The sequence below is a fragment of the Chrysemys picta genome, chromosome 7, assembly GCF_011386835.1.
Source record: "Chrysemys picta bellii isolate R12L10 chromosome 7, ASM1138683v2, whole genome shotgun sequence".
NCBI classification, from domain to species: Eukaryota; Metazoa; Chordata; order Testudines; family Emydidae; genus Chrysemys; species Chrysemys picta.
Window position 1 is genome coordinate 113,658,689 of NC_088797.1, and position 14,688 is coordinate 113,673,376.

Sequence of the window (14,688 nt, forward strand, 5' to 3'; positions counted from 1 at the left end):
AAACTAAATTCTACCAGGCAGTTACTTAATCTCTGACAAAAAGCAACATCAAAAAATTGATTTAACTTAGCAGCTATTGTCTGTAAAGTAACCTTAATTACAGTTTCTATGTGCTTGTAAATGTACTACCCCAAATCATGTAATTTATTGTTGGTAAAAGCATCGTTAGAATTAAGAAAAATAATGTGAATTATTTTATTTAAAGGATTTAAAGGTAATAAAAGAAATCCTTGATGTTGTGATGTTTCTTTGGAATACCAAATATCCTAAATGTCAGTTGCAGGATTCTAAGGTGGTGTTCATTTAATGCAAGATATAATTAAAAGGAGAAGGTACTATCTTTATACCCCTTAGTTTTTGAATGAAACTATTTGAAAAATTTTAATGTTCCTGATAATTGTTAAGATATTTGAAGTAATTTATATTAGATTCTGCAATAATAGGCCTCCACCAAGTTACATTTTTTTCTTCCCTTGGATGTAGTGTTTAGCAATTAAGTTTGTATATCTTCTACTCTGGTGCCAACACCTGTCTCTGAAAGCAGTGTTTAAACAGGCGCAGTAGCCAGTTGAAAGGGCAGCCTGAGCTCTTTAAGGCCTAATTAAGAACTGAAAGGGAGATGAAGCATGTAGGACAAAAGATGTGAAAGCAGCTGAGATGATATTCCCAGAGCAAAATTCCTCATTAGAACAATAGGGAGATGATCAGAGAATGCCTAGCCTTTATGTTATCTCTGTAACTCTCCTTCAGTTGCTGTGGATGTCAGTTTGTACCCCAATAAATTTGGTTACCAGGACAACACCTTCTTTAAATATTTTGCTAAAATGTAAATTGTATAAGATAATTATGTCATAGTAAATCTTTAGTAGCAATCTTTTTGAAAAGTAAAAATTAGATTATTCCTTAATCCTTTAACATGCTGTGTTGCCTAAATATTCAAATGAAAAATTAAAACCAAAATGTGAGTTATCCCCATACTATTGGCATTGTCCTTTCCTTAATTAATTAAAAACATACTGATATATAGTTGAATCTTTATTTTTCTTTAGCTGGAATTTTCTTGTATATCTGCTTGGTATTCCTGTGAAAAAAGAATGCAAGAAAACTTCTTAAAACATACATATTACACAGAACATTCTGGGAAACAATATTTAATAGTTAAAAACATCATTGCATACTGGATCTAGGTGTTTTCCAAATATAAAATTGAGCAAACTCTTTATTTTTAGACATGGAAGCTTTAGTAATATTTTTTTCTGATATGTATGAAGTATTAGTACTGTAAACAGAAACATTGCCTTCCTCAGGGTGGAAGAAAATGTGCAAGATACATGAATGACCAAGAATTGGAAATGCTTTCTATTCTGTACATATTATTGGAAATGTGGTACTAAATGATTTGTAAGTTTCACCAATTTAGGTATTTTTATGAAGTGGAAGAAATTATCTGCTATGATGATTTTTTAGTGTTATAAATTGACGAAAGCAAATTAACTGTTAGTGACTAAATACTGAGGTTTAGCTGAAATTAAATCTTACAGAATCAGTCAGAAATCCTAAAACGTTTAATAGTGCCAAGAGTTACTAACAGAAAACAATTGATGGAGAGAGGTTGGTTAACTTGTAGCATTCCAACTGATTTGCAATACACCATCACTTTTAATTAGCCTTACTTGAAAACTTTGGCCACCTGCATATTTTAATGATGAGATGGATGCCAAAGTATAAATATTGAGCTGTGTTGAAATGAAAAGGAGTGAAGCAGGCTACTTCTGTATATATCTACCACTCAGTGTGCTTGCTGATTGTGCCCGATTTATCATTTTTAATGAGAAGATTCAAATGTAAACAAAAATTATCTCCTAAGCAAGAATTACTTCACCTTATATTCAACTGAAAGGTTCAGGATTTGAGAGGTTAGATTATTTTACTTAATCAAATGTTTTATATCTTTAAATGTCCCAGTCTCTGAACTAGATTAAACTAATTATTATACACGTCTAACAGTGCTATTATTTTCATAAATCCACTCTTGCTAATTATCCTTTTCTTAATTATATGTTCTCTTCCCCCCAGTAGAAAATAAGGCATTCAGGGTTATAGTTTCCTGGATTATACATTGCTTTTATTATGGGAATTAAATTTACCCATCTCTCTTAATACTTGTACACATAGTGAATCATCAAAAAGCATTGCTGAAAGTTGTTGTTTCTCTTACTACTTAATTTAGAATTCTGTGCCGCACGTGTTTTTTTTCAACTTCTGGTAGTTCTCCTTTCTATATAAGTGCTCTTGTGCAATTACGACAGCCTCTTGTTCAGCTTTTTAACTTCATCCAAAATATAAAATAAGAAGTTCTAATATACAATAAGCAGATATTGAGGCCAGGACTTGGAGAGCCACTGAAGGCCAAGAATGGAACATTAGAGGCAGATGAGTCCTGATGTCATTAAAAATCTAGATACATTCTTTGCTGTAGTCCTCTCAAAAGATGAACAATAAAAGAAAGAGAACTCAAAATAGTGGTGGTAAGGTTTGAGTAGTCAAGGGCTGTCTTGCTTCTTCCCCTTCTTGGTGGGTCAATGACTTTATGGGCATTATATTACTATGGGGAGAAGCTTATTTCTGGATGTGAGGTGTACCCTGCTTGAGAACAGTATCATAAGTGACTTTCTGTTTCATAACCTCTCAACTAATTCACAATATTGGATTGTCTCCCATATGTCTACTAAAATGTTGTAATGTTTTTCATTTATAGGATAGAAATCCTTTTGATGCCACTGCAGGGTACCGTAATCTTACATATGAAGAGGTCTTGCAGGAGCTGGTGAAACATAAAGAGCAACTTAAGAAGAAAGACACCCATATCCGTGAACTTGAGGACTACATTGACAATCTTCTTGTACGAGTAATGGAGGAAACTCCTAGTATTCTCAGAGTGCCATATGAACCTTCTCGAAGAGCTGGCAAATTTTCCAAAAGCTAAGGCAATAACACTTCATGGTTCTTTTTGTTGAATGTGTTAATGGAAGGACATTGAACTACACATTTTGATTTCCTACTTTTGTTCTATTGTCCACTCCTTTCCCCTTCTGAGAGATTCAGGATTTTGTCCTTCAAATACTAGCAGGGATTGTCAAAACTAGTAGTCTGCTATGTTTATTAAAGAACTTTGCAAAAACAAATAGGAGATATAGTAGATGAATTTCTCACATTCCTTTTTGGAAATTACATTTAGCTATATTTTACTTGCAGGACTGTAATGTCCATTCAGTTGTTTTACGTGATAATTTACTCCTAGCCCTGTTGCGGTTTGATACCATATGTCTACTTTTACTACTTATTGATACTCTATTATGCAAAATCACTCTTTTTGGTATTACAGCATGCCATCACGGGTGTCATGCTAAAGTCTGTATGGTACGTTTTGCTGGATGTGAATATGGATTGTTGCAATGTGATATTTCAAAATAGTTAATTCTCAGCATTTATTAGAGAGAAACAGTGGAAACAAAGAGGAAATGTCATATCCTGTACAGTACACTTTGTTAAGAATGTTTTAAAATGTCATGTCAGTTCAACAATGGCATGTATTTCAATCAGTTATTTTCACACTTAAATTCTGGATTTTGTGTACAATGAACATTGAACTTTGAAATCAGTAAGTTATAAGCTAATTACGATACAGGGTTTTTGGTGTAAAGTTATTGCATGCCTTTTTATACATTAAAATAGTGTAAACAAAATGCTAAGAGAGTCAGAAGTAGGACTGAAGAAAGTGTTGGATAAAGAGTTTAATACTTTTTTCACTCAAATCCTACAGCAGTAAAAAAAAAAAAAGTTCAGAAGGAGGAATAGGAAGACTGACTTAGAGAGATGATTCTGAAGAATTAAAGTGACTCAATCTCAAGTTGGGTTTTTCACGTGATGCATCTTTCCTTTGATTTCCAAGGCTGCTAGGAAAAGGGTGTATTGCTTAGGCATGCCTGGAGTATTTCTCACAAAGACTAAACTAAAAAGAGGAGGTCTGTATTCCTTTTCAATCATTTTAAAGGTCTGCTTTTACTAAGGCTGATGGAAGAGGTATTTGAATAAGCATGCATCTAATCATTTATATTTGCGTATAATGTGTACAAAAGTGTGTACTGTTTCACACATCAGCTAAATACAGTAATCAACTTCTAATGGGAAACAATGGTGTAAGAAAAAAATCTTTACGAATAGCCACTAAATTATTTTATTTTAATTGCCCTGTAAGTCTTAAGTGAATTGTCTGTTACTGTGAAATTCTGAGGTGTATCAGAACCTATGCAGGAGAATATAATAGCATTGGATTTAAGAAGTTAAAATTCTTGGTTTGGGAAGAAAATTTTGTGTGCAGGATGGCAGGATTTTTGTTTTTTGCTTTCTCCATTTGTTCTTGTAAAGTGCTGAGTTTTCTTACACTCTCATATGGTGGGCTTTTCTGAGGAGGAAAAAAGCCTAAAATTAACTTCTGATTTTTGTTGTTGTTATGAAGAATGAGACTTTTTTTTTTCATGTTTAAGACTTCAAAAATTAATAAATCCATCTTGAATTGTTCTGATTCTAGACACTATGAGATAAACCATTGGTATCAGAGAGCTCTTGACAATGTAACTATATTACAACAGCATTGCATTGTACTCAGAAGAAAATTATTTCTTTGTACAGTGTAAATAACTTTTCACTTCTTGACTTTATTTCTTGTTTTACTTTGCATTCTCCAAAATGACATGGGGCGGGACCTGGGATGGGGAAAAGGATTGATTTATTGATTGTGCCAGAGCGTTAAGTATGAAAGTCCTGACCCTGTGTTGGGATTCATTAGCATAAACCATTGTGCTTGGGCGGAGCCACAGTGACTACAGTGGGACCCCTCCTGGTTGTAATGTTCTGCGTTAGCAGATCATGTTTCAGGATTAAGGCCTGATTCACTAAGTAGTTGCTATTAAGACCACCTGAGGATTCATCAGGTATTGTACCTCATAAACTAATATGAATGTTCTTTTGTCTACTTAAGTCTAAATGACTCAGTTTATTGTAATATATTCAAAGTGCCAAAGCATATTAAGTTACAGTTCATTTATTGCTGAGTTAGTTTTTGCACTTGAAGGAGATTTTAATTTAGAAATTATACAAGGTTGTATGTCAATTATTCAGTATTCCCACAAAGATTCTCAAACATTTTAGAGTAGTTTGGCTAAAGCTAATGACTTTTATATATACTGGGAAATGTGCCATTGAATTTGAAGCTGAACTCCACATTAATTTAAAAAATCACTGATGCTATGTGATCCTAAATTTGTAAGGTTTCTTCTCTCATCACTGTCTTATACATATCAATGGGAGTTTCACAAGCAAACCAGTAGGAAAATATTCCCCAATGAGTTTAAACTTCTGCAAGCCAATCTATAGTTATTAAAATGAAACATTACTGTATTTAGAACCTTTGAAATCACTTCTATTAGAATGTTAATGTGGAATATCAAAATGCATAATTGGCTAAAAGTAGATCATTTGACATTTGCGTAGCAGAGATGATAAGCAGATTAAAGGTAGCAAAAAGATCAATTTTAGTGCATTAGTGAAGAAATTCAGTGAAGTTTTTAATGTGCTATCTAGTTCTTTATCTGATCTGTAACTGAATAAAAGCGCCATTTGTTTCTCCTAGTTTGTCACAAAAAGGGAGAAAAAGACAAATTTAGCTTAGAAAAAGGTAGTTACTAAAATATGAAGAATGAAGCATGTACAACTATAAAAATATTTGTACGGTGTTCGTGTAATTTAAGGTACGAGTTACTTTTGGTTCAATTTTGGAAAGAGATTAAATTCATATGTTTTTCTGTTTTTAAATAGGTTTTTTTTAAATTATTCACATTTTCTGGGAATTTTTACAGGTTATTTTTCAAGGACATCTCACCGTAAAAATATTTTATGGACCATGCAAAATTTTCAAATCAAAACACTTCATACAAAATATTCCATACATGTATAAGACACAAGGAAATTTCTGTTGATTTTACTCTTAAGGATAAAAACTATAAAAGCATCTTCTAACAGTTTTTGAATCTGTAATACCTTACCGCATACAATCCATCTTTCAGTACTCTAAAATCTAAAGATGAAAACACTGGCAATCCACACACTTTTATTGATCTTTTCTCTGAAAAATTAACATGAAGCTTCATCAGTATATGTACTGTACTTTGAAATATTCCTTTGAAACAGCTCTGGTACTAGCAATGTATTTAACTACTTTCTTGAATGAATATCAAGGCCATATTTTAGAGTTGTAAATAACCAATGAACTTCTTGCCATTCAATAAGACTGTTTAATATTGATGTATTACTTTTTGCTGCTGTGTGTATGTATGTTGAGCTTGATTTTGCCACCTACCAATGAGTGTAGCATTATCCATAGATTACACATGACTCCATCTATTGCTGTTGTCTGTAAATCAAGATTAGTTGTAATTTTCCAACTATGAAAATGATGCCTTGTATTTGAAAGGGTTCTACAAATGGGGACCCAAACAGAACTGAGCTCATTCGTAACCAGCTTACATTATTTTGCTGTAAGGATGCGCTTTCTTTAACTAGGTGCATCTTAAATGAAACAGAACTGCTGTCTTAATATTTTTACTGTTGCACTGGAGTTTTATTTACACCTATAGCTTTAAAAAAAGTTGTCCTACACCAAGTTTTTAAACTAAACTCATGCTTTGTTGCTGTTTGTGTTTCCATAACTATGGTAGGTTATGGTAGAGGTGTCAGTTGTGTGTTTTAAAATGGTTAAAGTTAAAGCCTCTTGATTCACTTGCTGTCTTTTGAGGTAAATGGTGAAGGGTTATAGCACTGCTATGTTCCTGGTATTCGATTTAAGGCTTTGTCAGCATTTCCATTCTAAACCCCTGTTTTCAGGGATTTTATAACTTCTAAATCTAGGTACAGTCACTGGAAGTGTTTTTAATATGCAATAGGTGGCACTTTAATCTGTTTATGAAGGGTTGGGAGACTTATTTCTGTTGAGAGGCAGAGACGGCATTTATTTTATCTTTCATAATTTGTATGTTGAAAAATCCACTATATTTGCTGTTAAGTGTATTACAAATGATACATTCACTCATCTTAGAAGCTTCCAGGTGGCTTGTATATGTTAGGTACAATAAAATGCTGAAGATCCAAGTTATATAGGAGGACTGTAAAAGATGGGAGCATTACTTAAAAGTAAAGGGTTGATTTGTCTCGTGCAATGAATGGTAGCTTGTATACATTTTTAAAGTTACAGATTCACAACTATATGCACCCGTTACAACTGTATACTTATGATATTGCATGAAACATTTTTCTTATATGCACTAGGTGTTGATCTCTCTTTGGTTGATTAAAATATGTAATCTTAATATTTGAATTTATTTTCATTCAGTATTGCATGTGCAACACTAATAAAACACAGTGCACTACAGCAAATGTCGTGTAGTTTAATGTCTAATATGTGTTCAAAACATGCAAGATTTCAGCGTTCTAATCAAGTGTGTATTTCAGGACATAATGGCCATGCTTTTGAGAATTACAAGGAGTGTATTTTCTCAAGGACAGTTGGAAATGCATTTCATAGCTGCTTGGAAACTTCCTCTTAGATACCCTCTGGAGAACATAATTGTTGAAAGAGACCTATCTTGTTCGTGTGTGTGTGTGTGTGTGTGTCCTTTAATATAGAGGCAACAGTCACCAAACCCCATCCCCTTCTTCTGACTACACATGCAAAAACATCACATATAGTAATGAGGGCTTTGATACTGATGTCTTGGGTGGCACTTAACATGCTGACAATCATCCATGAAAGATGATAGGAGATATATAATCCACATCACTTTCCATGGCTGACAGTTTCAAAACAGAATCCAACCAGAGAGAGATTAGAACTAGGACCCTCCAAAGAAGTCCTATTTTCCACAGTCCCATCAACAAGAATGATGTTTTCACCTGTTTTTATCAATATAAAGGACCTCATTCAGTGGCAGGTGTAGCCTTCTGATTCAATGGGTACACCAGGCCTCAGCACAGGGCCTGCTTTACTCTGCACAGCCACTCCAGGGCCGGTCCCAGTTACACAAGGCAGTGAGAGGAACCCCACCCGGTATGTGTTGTGGAAGGCAGTTCTGCTCAACATCCAGATCCAGCTGCTCGGAATGGGGAAAGGCCCTGTCCTTAGCCCAGCATCCTGGCCCTGTGTACCTGCTTCCTGGACATATGGGGGCATCTCCCGACCCCCACTTCCCAAATTCCCTCTGGCAGATTTTACCTTTCAGGTATCCAAAGCAGCATATGACTCTGATAACATCTCACAGTGATGTGGGTGGGAGCAGAACCACCATGACACAGGGCCTGGGCTTCCTGATTTCTGGGGGTGCAAGTGAACCCATGAATCCACACTAAAGCCACCTCAGTGTGGATTCCTGTTCTGCCCCTCGTCTTCCTTGGGGCAACCTGAGGGTGGAGTCTAACCCAGGACAACAGTAATTTCTCCTGATGTTGGAAGGAGTTGAGAGCAACACTCCTCAAGATGGAGAATTTATTCCTATACACGCACAGCTGTTTGGATTTTGACTCTCTTGCACTGGATGGACCTGTCCCTTGAATAGGTCCGTCCCTACATGTTGCCTTCTGGAGCTTATGCCACCAGAAAGTTACTGATTTTTAGTTCTCAATATGGCCTTGAGAATGAAGTTCACAAATGCTGCTGTGTGTTTTGAGGCATCCATGCCAAGTGGTGGTCGTGGGAAAATTTTAGTCAATTTACGGTAGATTTCCCCCACACACTTTTTGGCAACTTTCCCTTGGCCCTAGCTACTTGCCCTCCTCTCAAGCTTTGCAACTGTCCTCACTTAATAGGGGGCTAAAAGGTCTGTCCTTTCCAGCTGAAGAAAATAAAAATGGTCTTTTAAAGCACTGCACTGCAGATATGTGTTCAATCCCCAGCTATGCCACGGATGTTCTAGATCTTAATTTCTCTAAACCTGTAAAATGAAGATATTTCCCCACATCCCAGGACTGTTGTGAAGATAAAAGCAGTGTTTGTTAGGTGCTCAAAAACTGTGGTTATAGGGGCAATATAAATTCTTAGATATAGTCCAGGATAGATTCCATAGTTTTCAGATTCTCTATATTAGATTTGATTGTAATCTTTTTATTCCCCCTCCCCCCCCACACACAAGTCCTCGATGAAAGTTGAATTACAGATTTAAAAAAAAAAACATAAATTGAGAGGGCTACTAAAACCCTTAGATATAATCTACAAGGGACAGGAAGGGGGCAGTACCTCTCCAACTATGTAAACCAAAATTGGTTGAGTGTGGTGTCCATCAGAACAAAGCTCAAGATCTCATTTCTGTATTTTAATAACAGACCAAACAGTACACTCTTTTTATTTAAGTATTGTTGCTAGATTGGTCTGCAGCTTATTTGGGACACGTTGCCCTTTTCTGTAACGTTGGGTGCTTCAGTAAAACTATAAATAATGACAAAAAACAAAGCCTATCATTGGCTCTGCACTAGTACATTAAATGTTGGACTTATTCTGTAATGAGCATCATTTTATGAGAGGTAAGAGTAAGAATAACTATGAAGGAAATCTGCCTAGTCCTGGTGCCCATACAGTGCGGTCAGCTTAAAATGGTGCTGTTCCTCCAAGGCAGGCTCTTACGGTGTTACCATGCAAAATACAATACAGGTTGAAAAGTGTGGGGCTTCGGGACATTGTGTCTGCAATAGTTATATAAAGGTCAGGATGCAGATTCAGCATGGGCTGGTTGGCATCTGGAATTGGCAATATTTATATAGTGGTTTTGTACAGCATTTAGACCTACTCGAAGTGCCTTTTATAAAACTATTGGCTTATACTCCGAAGCGCAATCTGTGGCTATGTTCTGATGTGCTTTTAGTTTAAAAATAAACATTTTTAAAAGGTATTGATTACACTTATGCTTCTATCCCAAACATTTTAAAATGGAACCAGTTAAGGGAAAGAGAACTATTTCCCATGATTGTCTTCTCTTTTCACCATGCATCTCATTTTTGAGCTAATGAAGTATTGAATATAACGAAGCAAATTGATGAGGGGAGAAGAATTGTGTTTAGGCTGCCCATCGGGATGTATGATCCAAATACCACTAATATCCCATTGAACCAATTGCTAGACACGTGCCAGATTCTTTCTTTAAGTGACCTGAATGTGGCATCCTTGATTAGCAGGATCAGCATCACACTGAAAACGGGAGAAACGAAATAACGCAGCAGAAGCAGCTAACACTGGGAAGTTTAGCAGATGGATTAGTTACTAGGGTGTTACCTATAAGGCAGATGTCAGGCAGAAGTGAAGAGCTTCAACCAGCTGTCACCTCCATTTCCCAGGTCCCTTGGACACTTTTTTAATCTTTAGGGATTAAACTAACCAGTTTCTCTGGGAAGTTAGACAGTGCCCCAAGAGATCTGGTGTTGGATTCAGTACGTGGTAGACCAGATTGCCTCTATTGTTGCCCTAGATAGGTGTCTATCACAAGGTGTCAATGACTCTCTAACAAGGAAAATGCGGAAATGTGTCACGTCACCTCCTTCTGTAAATGATTCATGCAGGGCCTGCTTAGGTGATGAGGGCTTCCTTCTCAGATATCTGCTGCTTACATTAAGAATTCCTTGAAAATTGACTCCCCAGGACACCTTTAGAGGCTACATCAAAGTGTCTAGTTTTAAAATTAATGAATATTAAGTCATTTGTAAAGGACTCTTACAATGGCATAAGGAAGATGTCTTCTTATTGGACCAGTTATGTCAATAGACTGATTCCAGAACACAGTCAGAAACCACATGATAAAAACCTATTTTAATAACAGCTGTTGACTGATCAGTTATCAGTATGTTCTATTGTCCCTTTATAATAAAGTTTATAATTATAAAGGATTGCGCATTTAACTAACTTGCGAATAGTGAACAATTATATCGCTTAAATATACTGATATTTTTATAATCATAGTTTACTTAATAAATATTTTAATGAACGTGAACCTGATCTGCCCAAGTAGGGTTTTTTTTATATTTGTTTTAAACCTGAATTATGGACACAATGACTCCATTTGTATAGGCCGTGAGTAATCACAATCATTCTGAAATAGTTTTATATATGATTCCATTTTAGATTTAGAAATGTCATTTAATCTTTTTAATAGCTTTCACATTCCCTTATAAAAATATACTACAATATTCTGTAGTAATGGTCCAAAACACCACAACTTACAATACTTTAATAATTACTGTAATGTTTGGCTTTATTGTAGAATTGTTTGGGCTTTTTAAAATATGTGTTTGCAGCAATGTACATATGCTTTATATATAGAAAGAATAACATTAGAAAGAATAAATTGGTATCTGGGCAAATTCTGGTATAACTTTTATTTTGCATGTATAAATTAAAAAGTATCTTTTAAAAAATAAACTTATTCCTATATGTTTCTGTTAATCTTTGTGTTAAACTAATGTAGCTAAACTTCTGTGTAAAGTCTCAAGGACTAGTTCATCAAATAGGCTTGCCTCAAATTCACTGACCTGTTTTTTGAATATAGAGAAATAAAAAGAATCTGATTACAACAGGTGCTAAATGTTGCTTTTAAAGGATCAAGAAAAAAGGTGGGTGACACATTTTATGAGACATGGTTTAATCTTCTTGTTTCTTGAAGGACATATTGAGTGTGGATAAGAGGGGCTAATGTATTTCCAGGATTGTGCATTTACAATTAGTTGTAGGATTACTACTTGTCTTCTGTTAGATTTATATAAGCCTTTTAAAACATGAACTTATTTTTTTTAAAGAATAGATTATGATTGGTTTAGCCAATCACATGACAGTTGCAGTTTGGGACTCCTTTTCAAGTGACCTCATCACAACTCAACATAAAATCCACTGAAATGTGCACTTTAAATTGAGAGGCCAAATGAAGGAAACCAGCAACAAGAGTGAGGAAGAAGTGAAATAAGTCCTAATAAAAATAAACAACTGATGTTGTTTGATCTGAAGGGGAATTCAGTTGGTAAATATCGCTGAGTATTTTCACTGGTATTTTCATTTTAACTGTAAAGAATAATCACTTTAGTATAGAAACACAGAGCCATAACTGTCCTAGTGCATAAGATTTGTTGGGTTCCTTAGAAAGTGGGCTTCAAATCAAGTTATATTGTATTTAATCATTGTTTCAGTTTAATTGATTTCAAACAGTTAAAGAGCACTGATGGAGTTGAGCCATGCTAGAATTGTGTTTGCAAATTGTGTTTTAGTTGCTCTGTAGTGCCTGTCTCTTTCTTGAACAATGTTTAAAAGCTGATTCCAACACACACCATTCCCATGCATATTGGTGGGCTAAACCTGCTTAGGAAAAAGTTTAGTTGTAGCCATTTTTAAAGGCTATTCTTTTCTCAATTCCTGATCTTTTTTGGAAGGGAGCCTAAGTTTGATGTAACAATTAAAGTGTGACTCAAAGTGACTACAGTGGCTGGTAAAACGGGAAGTGGAACAGGAACAAGGTAATTTTTTCCATAGAGAAGGTCAGATTTGAGAGGCCAACTCAAATGCAGCAGTAGCAGCAGAATCAATGAGAAACATAGTTCAACTAAAAGCTGAATTGAGTTGTTGAATCATGAAAGTTTAAAATAATACACCAGCGTACATTGCAGGGAAAAGGAAGTGATTGAACAGGTGAATTGCTGAGTGCATATCAGTCAACATGACCATGCTCTCCTTTGTCTTGCAGCTTAAAAAGAGATCAGTGTTCTTGCTACATCTGATTAATTGACAGTGAGTTAGCTAAATGGCATTTAAAAACTATTGCATCTTCCAATAAGATGAAGTGTACCATCAGTTTGTCTGAAAAAAAATGATCTATCTAGCTTTTAATAAGCCAATGCCAGGGTAGACTTTGCCAAATACACCTCTACCCCGATATAACATTAATTCGATTATAACGCGATAATGCAGTGGGGGCAGGGCTGTGCACTCCGGCAGATCAAAGCATGTTCGATATAATGCGGTTTCACCTATAACGCGGTAAGATTTTTTTTGGCTCCCAAGGACAGCGTTATATCGGGGTAGAGATGTACAGTCTTTTTTCCATCTTACTTAAGGCTAAGGTAGTGTCTGGTTTAAATTCATTAATTTCACCCTATTTGCTTGGAAAAGTAGGGATCGCATCTTTCCTCTCTGTGCGTAACTGGTCAGTACTAAACTACTATTTGTTACCTCGTTATTATACTTCTAATAAAAATGGTGTAGCCGGGCAAAGGTAACTGTTGTTGACAGTGAAGGATGCAGTGCTCTGCTGTAGAGAGAGAGAGAGAAATGTGTGTGTGTATTCTATGGAGACGAAGAAGAGAAACAGTACTTAAACGATGCATACTGTTGAGCTGAACTCAGCTCTGGAATCTACCTGACAGTGAGACCATTTCTACAGAAAAGTCCCAAAAATCCAACCGTAGCTCCCCTCACAAAGGTGTATCTCCCTGTCATTACCATTTAAGTCAGACATTTGAAGGTGTACAAAAAGTAGTACATAAATGGGAGAAAACCCATTTGGAAATATTATTCTTTAGAGGGAGGAAGTTGGAGGGTCAGGAGAGAGAAGAAAATTTTAATTTTGGAAGGGAAGGGACACATTTTGGATAGTCACTTTACAAAAAGAAATTTTGTTTGGGTGCTACTAGACAGCGTATAAAATTAGTTCTGACAAAATGTTTCATATAGAATAGGAAAGGGAAAAAAGTGGCTTGATGTTTCCCAATAACACAGATTAGATACTTCCAGAGCTGGAGCTTGGAACAGCTATATTTGTAGAAAAGACATACAAGTCACTAAAACAACAAATCTGACTTGGTACAGTAAATTTCCTACTTGGAGAGTACGCAAGGTACTGTGATCTGTAATTGCCTAAAAAGAAATAATACGAATTAAAACAAAAAAATGAAAGACTTAGTCGGAGACCAAGAAATGGGCAATCATGCATATTGGTTGGAGCAGGAGTCATGTCTAGCGGTTGAAGTAGGATTTGGTAGCCAGGGATTGGAGCTGAGGGTCAGAGCTGAAGTCAAAGGCCACCTGAAGACAAGGTAGGAATAGGAGTTGCGGGTCAGAACGGGGCTACCTGAAGTGAGGCAAGGCAGAGGTAGGGCTGGAACAAGGCAGGAGCGGGACAGGAGCAAAGCTGGGAACAAGCAGGTACAGGGGCTATCACAGCTGAGGGTGAACGCTTTGAGCAGGCAGTGAATTGCTGCTGCTGCTGGGCTTAAGAGCATGCCTGTTAGCTTCTTCGCCCAATCAGGCAAGACTTTCCTTCAGGCAGGCTAGCTGATGAAGCCCAGCTGTGCTCATTAGGCTGTCAGGAGACTGAGCAGGCGCAGCTCCAGGACCTTATTACTGACAGACGTGGATGAAATAATGAAATACTTGCCCCTGAGATCTTTCAGGGAACAAACTGCATGTACATACCAGTATAAGCTACATTAGGACATCCATAGTCTTAGTTGATTTCTTCCTTGATTCTGGACAAAGAAAGTTGTGAGATTTAATCTGACAAATGCTGGCACCTAATATTTAATTAAAAAAACACAATGCAGATCAGGAATGAT

At 36.0% G+C, this 14,688-nt stretch overlaps 1 protein-coding gene across 2 annotated transcripts in view; it reads left to right on the forward strand.

The window, feature by feature from the left end:
* Nucleotides 1-7,491, forward strand: part of RAB11FIP2 (RAB11 family interacting protein 2) — a 47,396-nt gene extending 39,905 nt beyond the window's left edge. For both annotated transcript variants that reach the window (XM_005284152.5, XM_065552388.1), the window contains exon 5: nucleotides 2,759-7,491. In XM_005284152.5, coding sequence (XP_005284209.2) covers nucleotides 2,759-2,986 — 228 coding nt within the window. In that variant the 3' untranslated portion in view covers nucleotides 2,987-7,491. The remainder of the gene's footprint in view (nucleotides 1-2,758) is intronic.
* The last annotated feature ends 7,197 nt before the right edge of the window (nucleotides 7,492-14,688 follow it).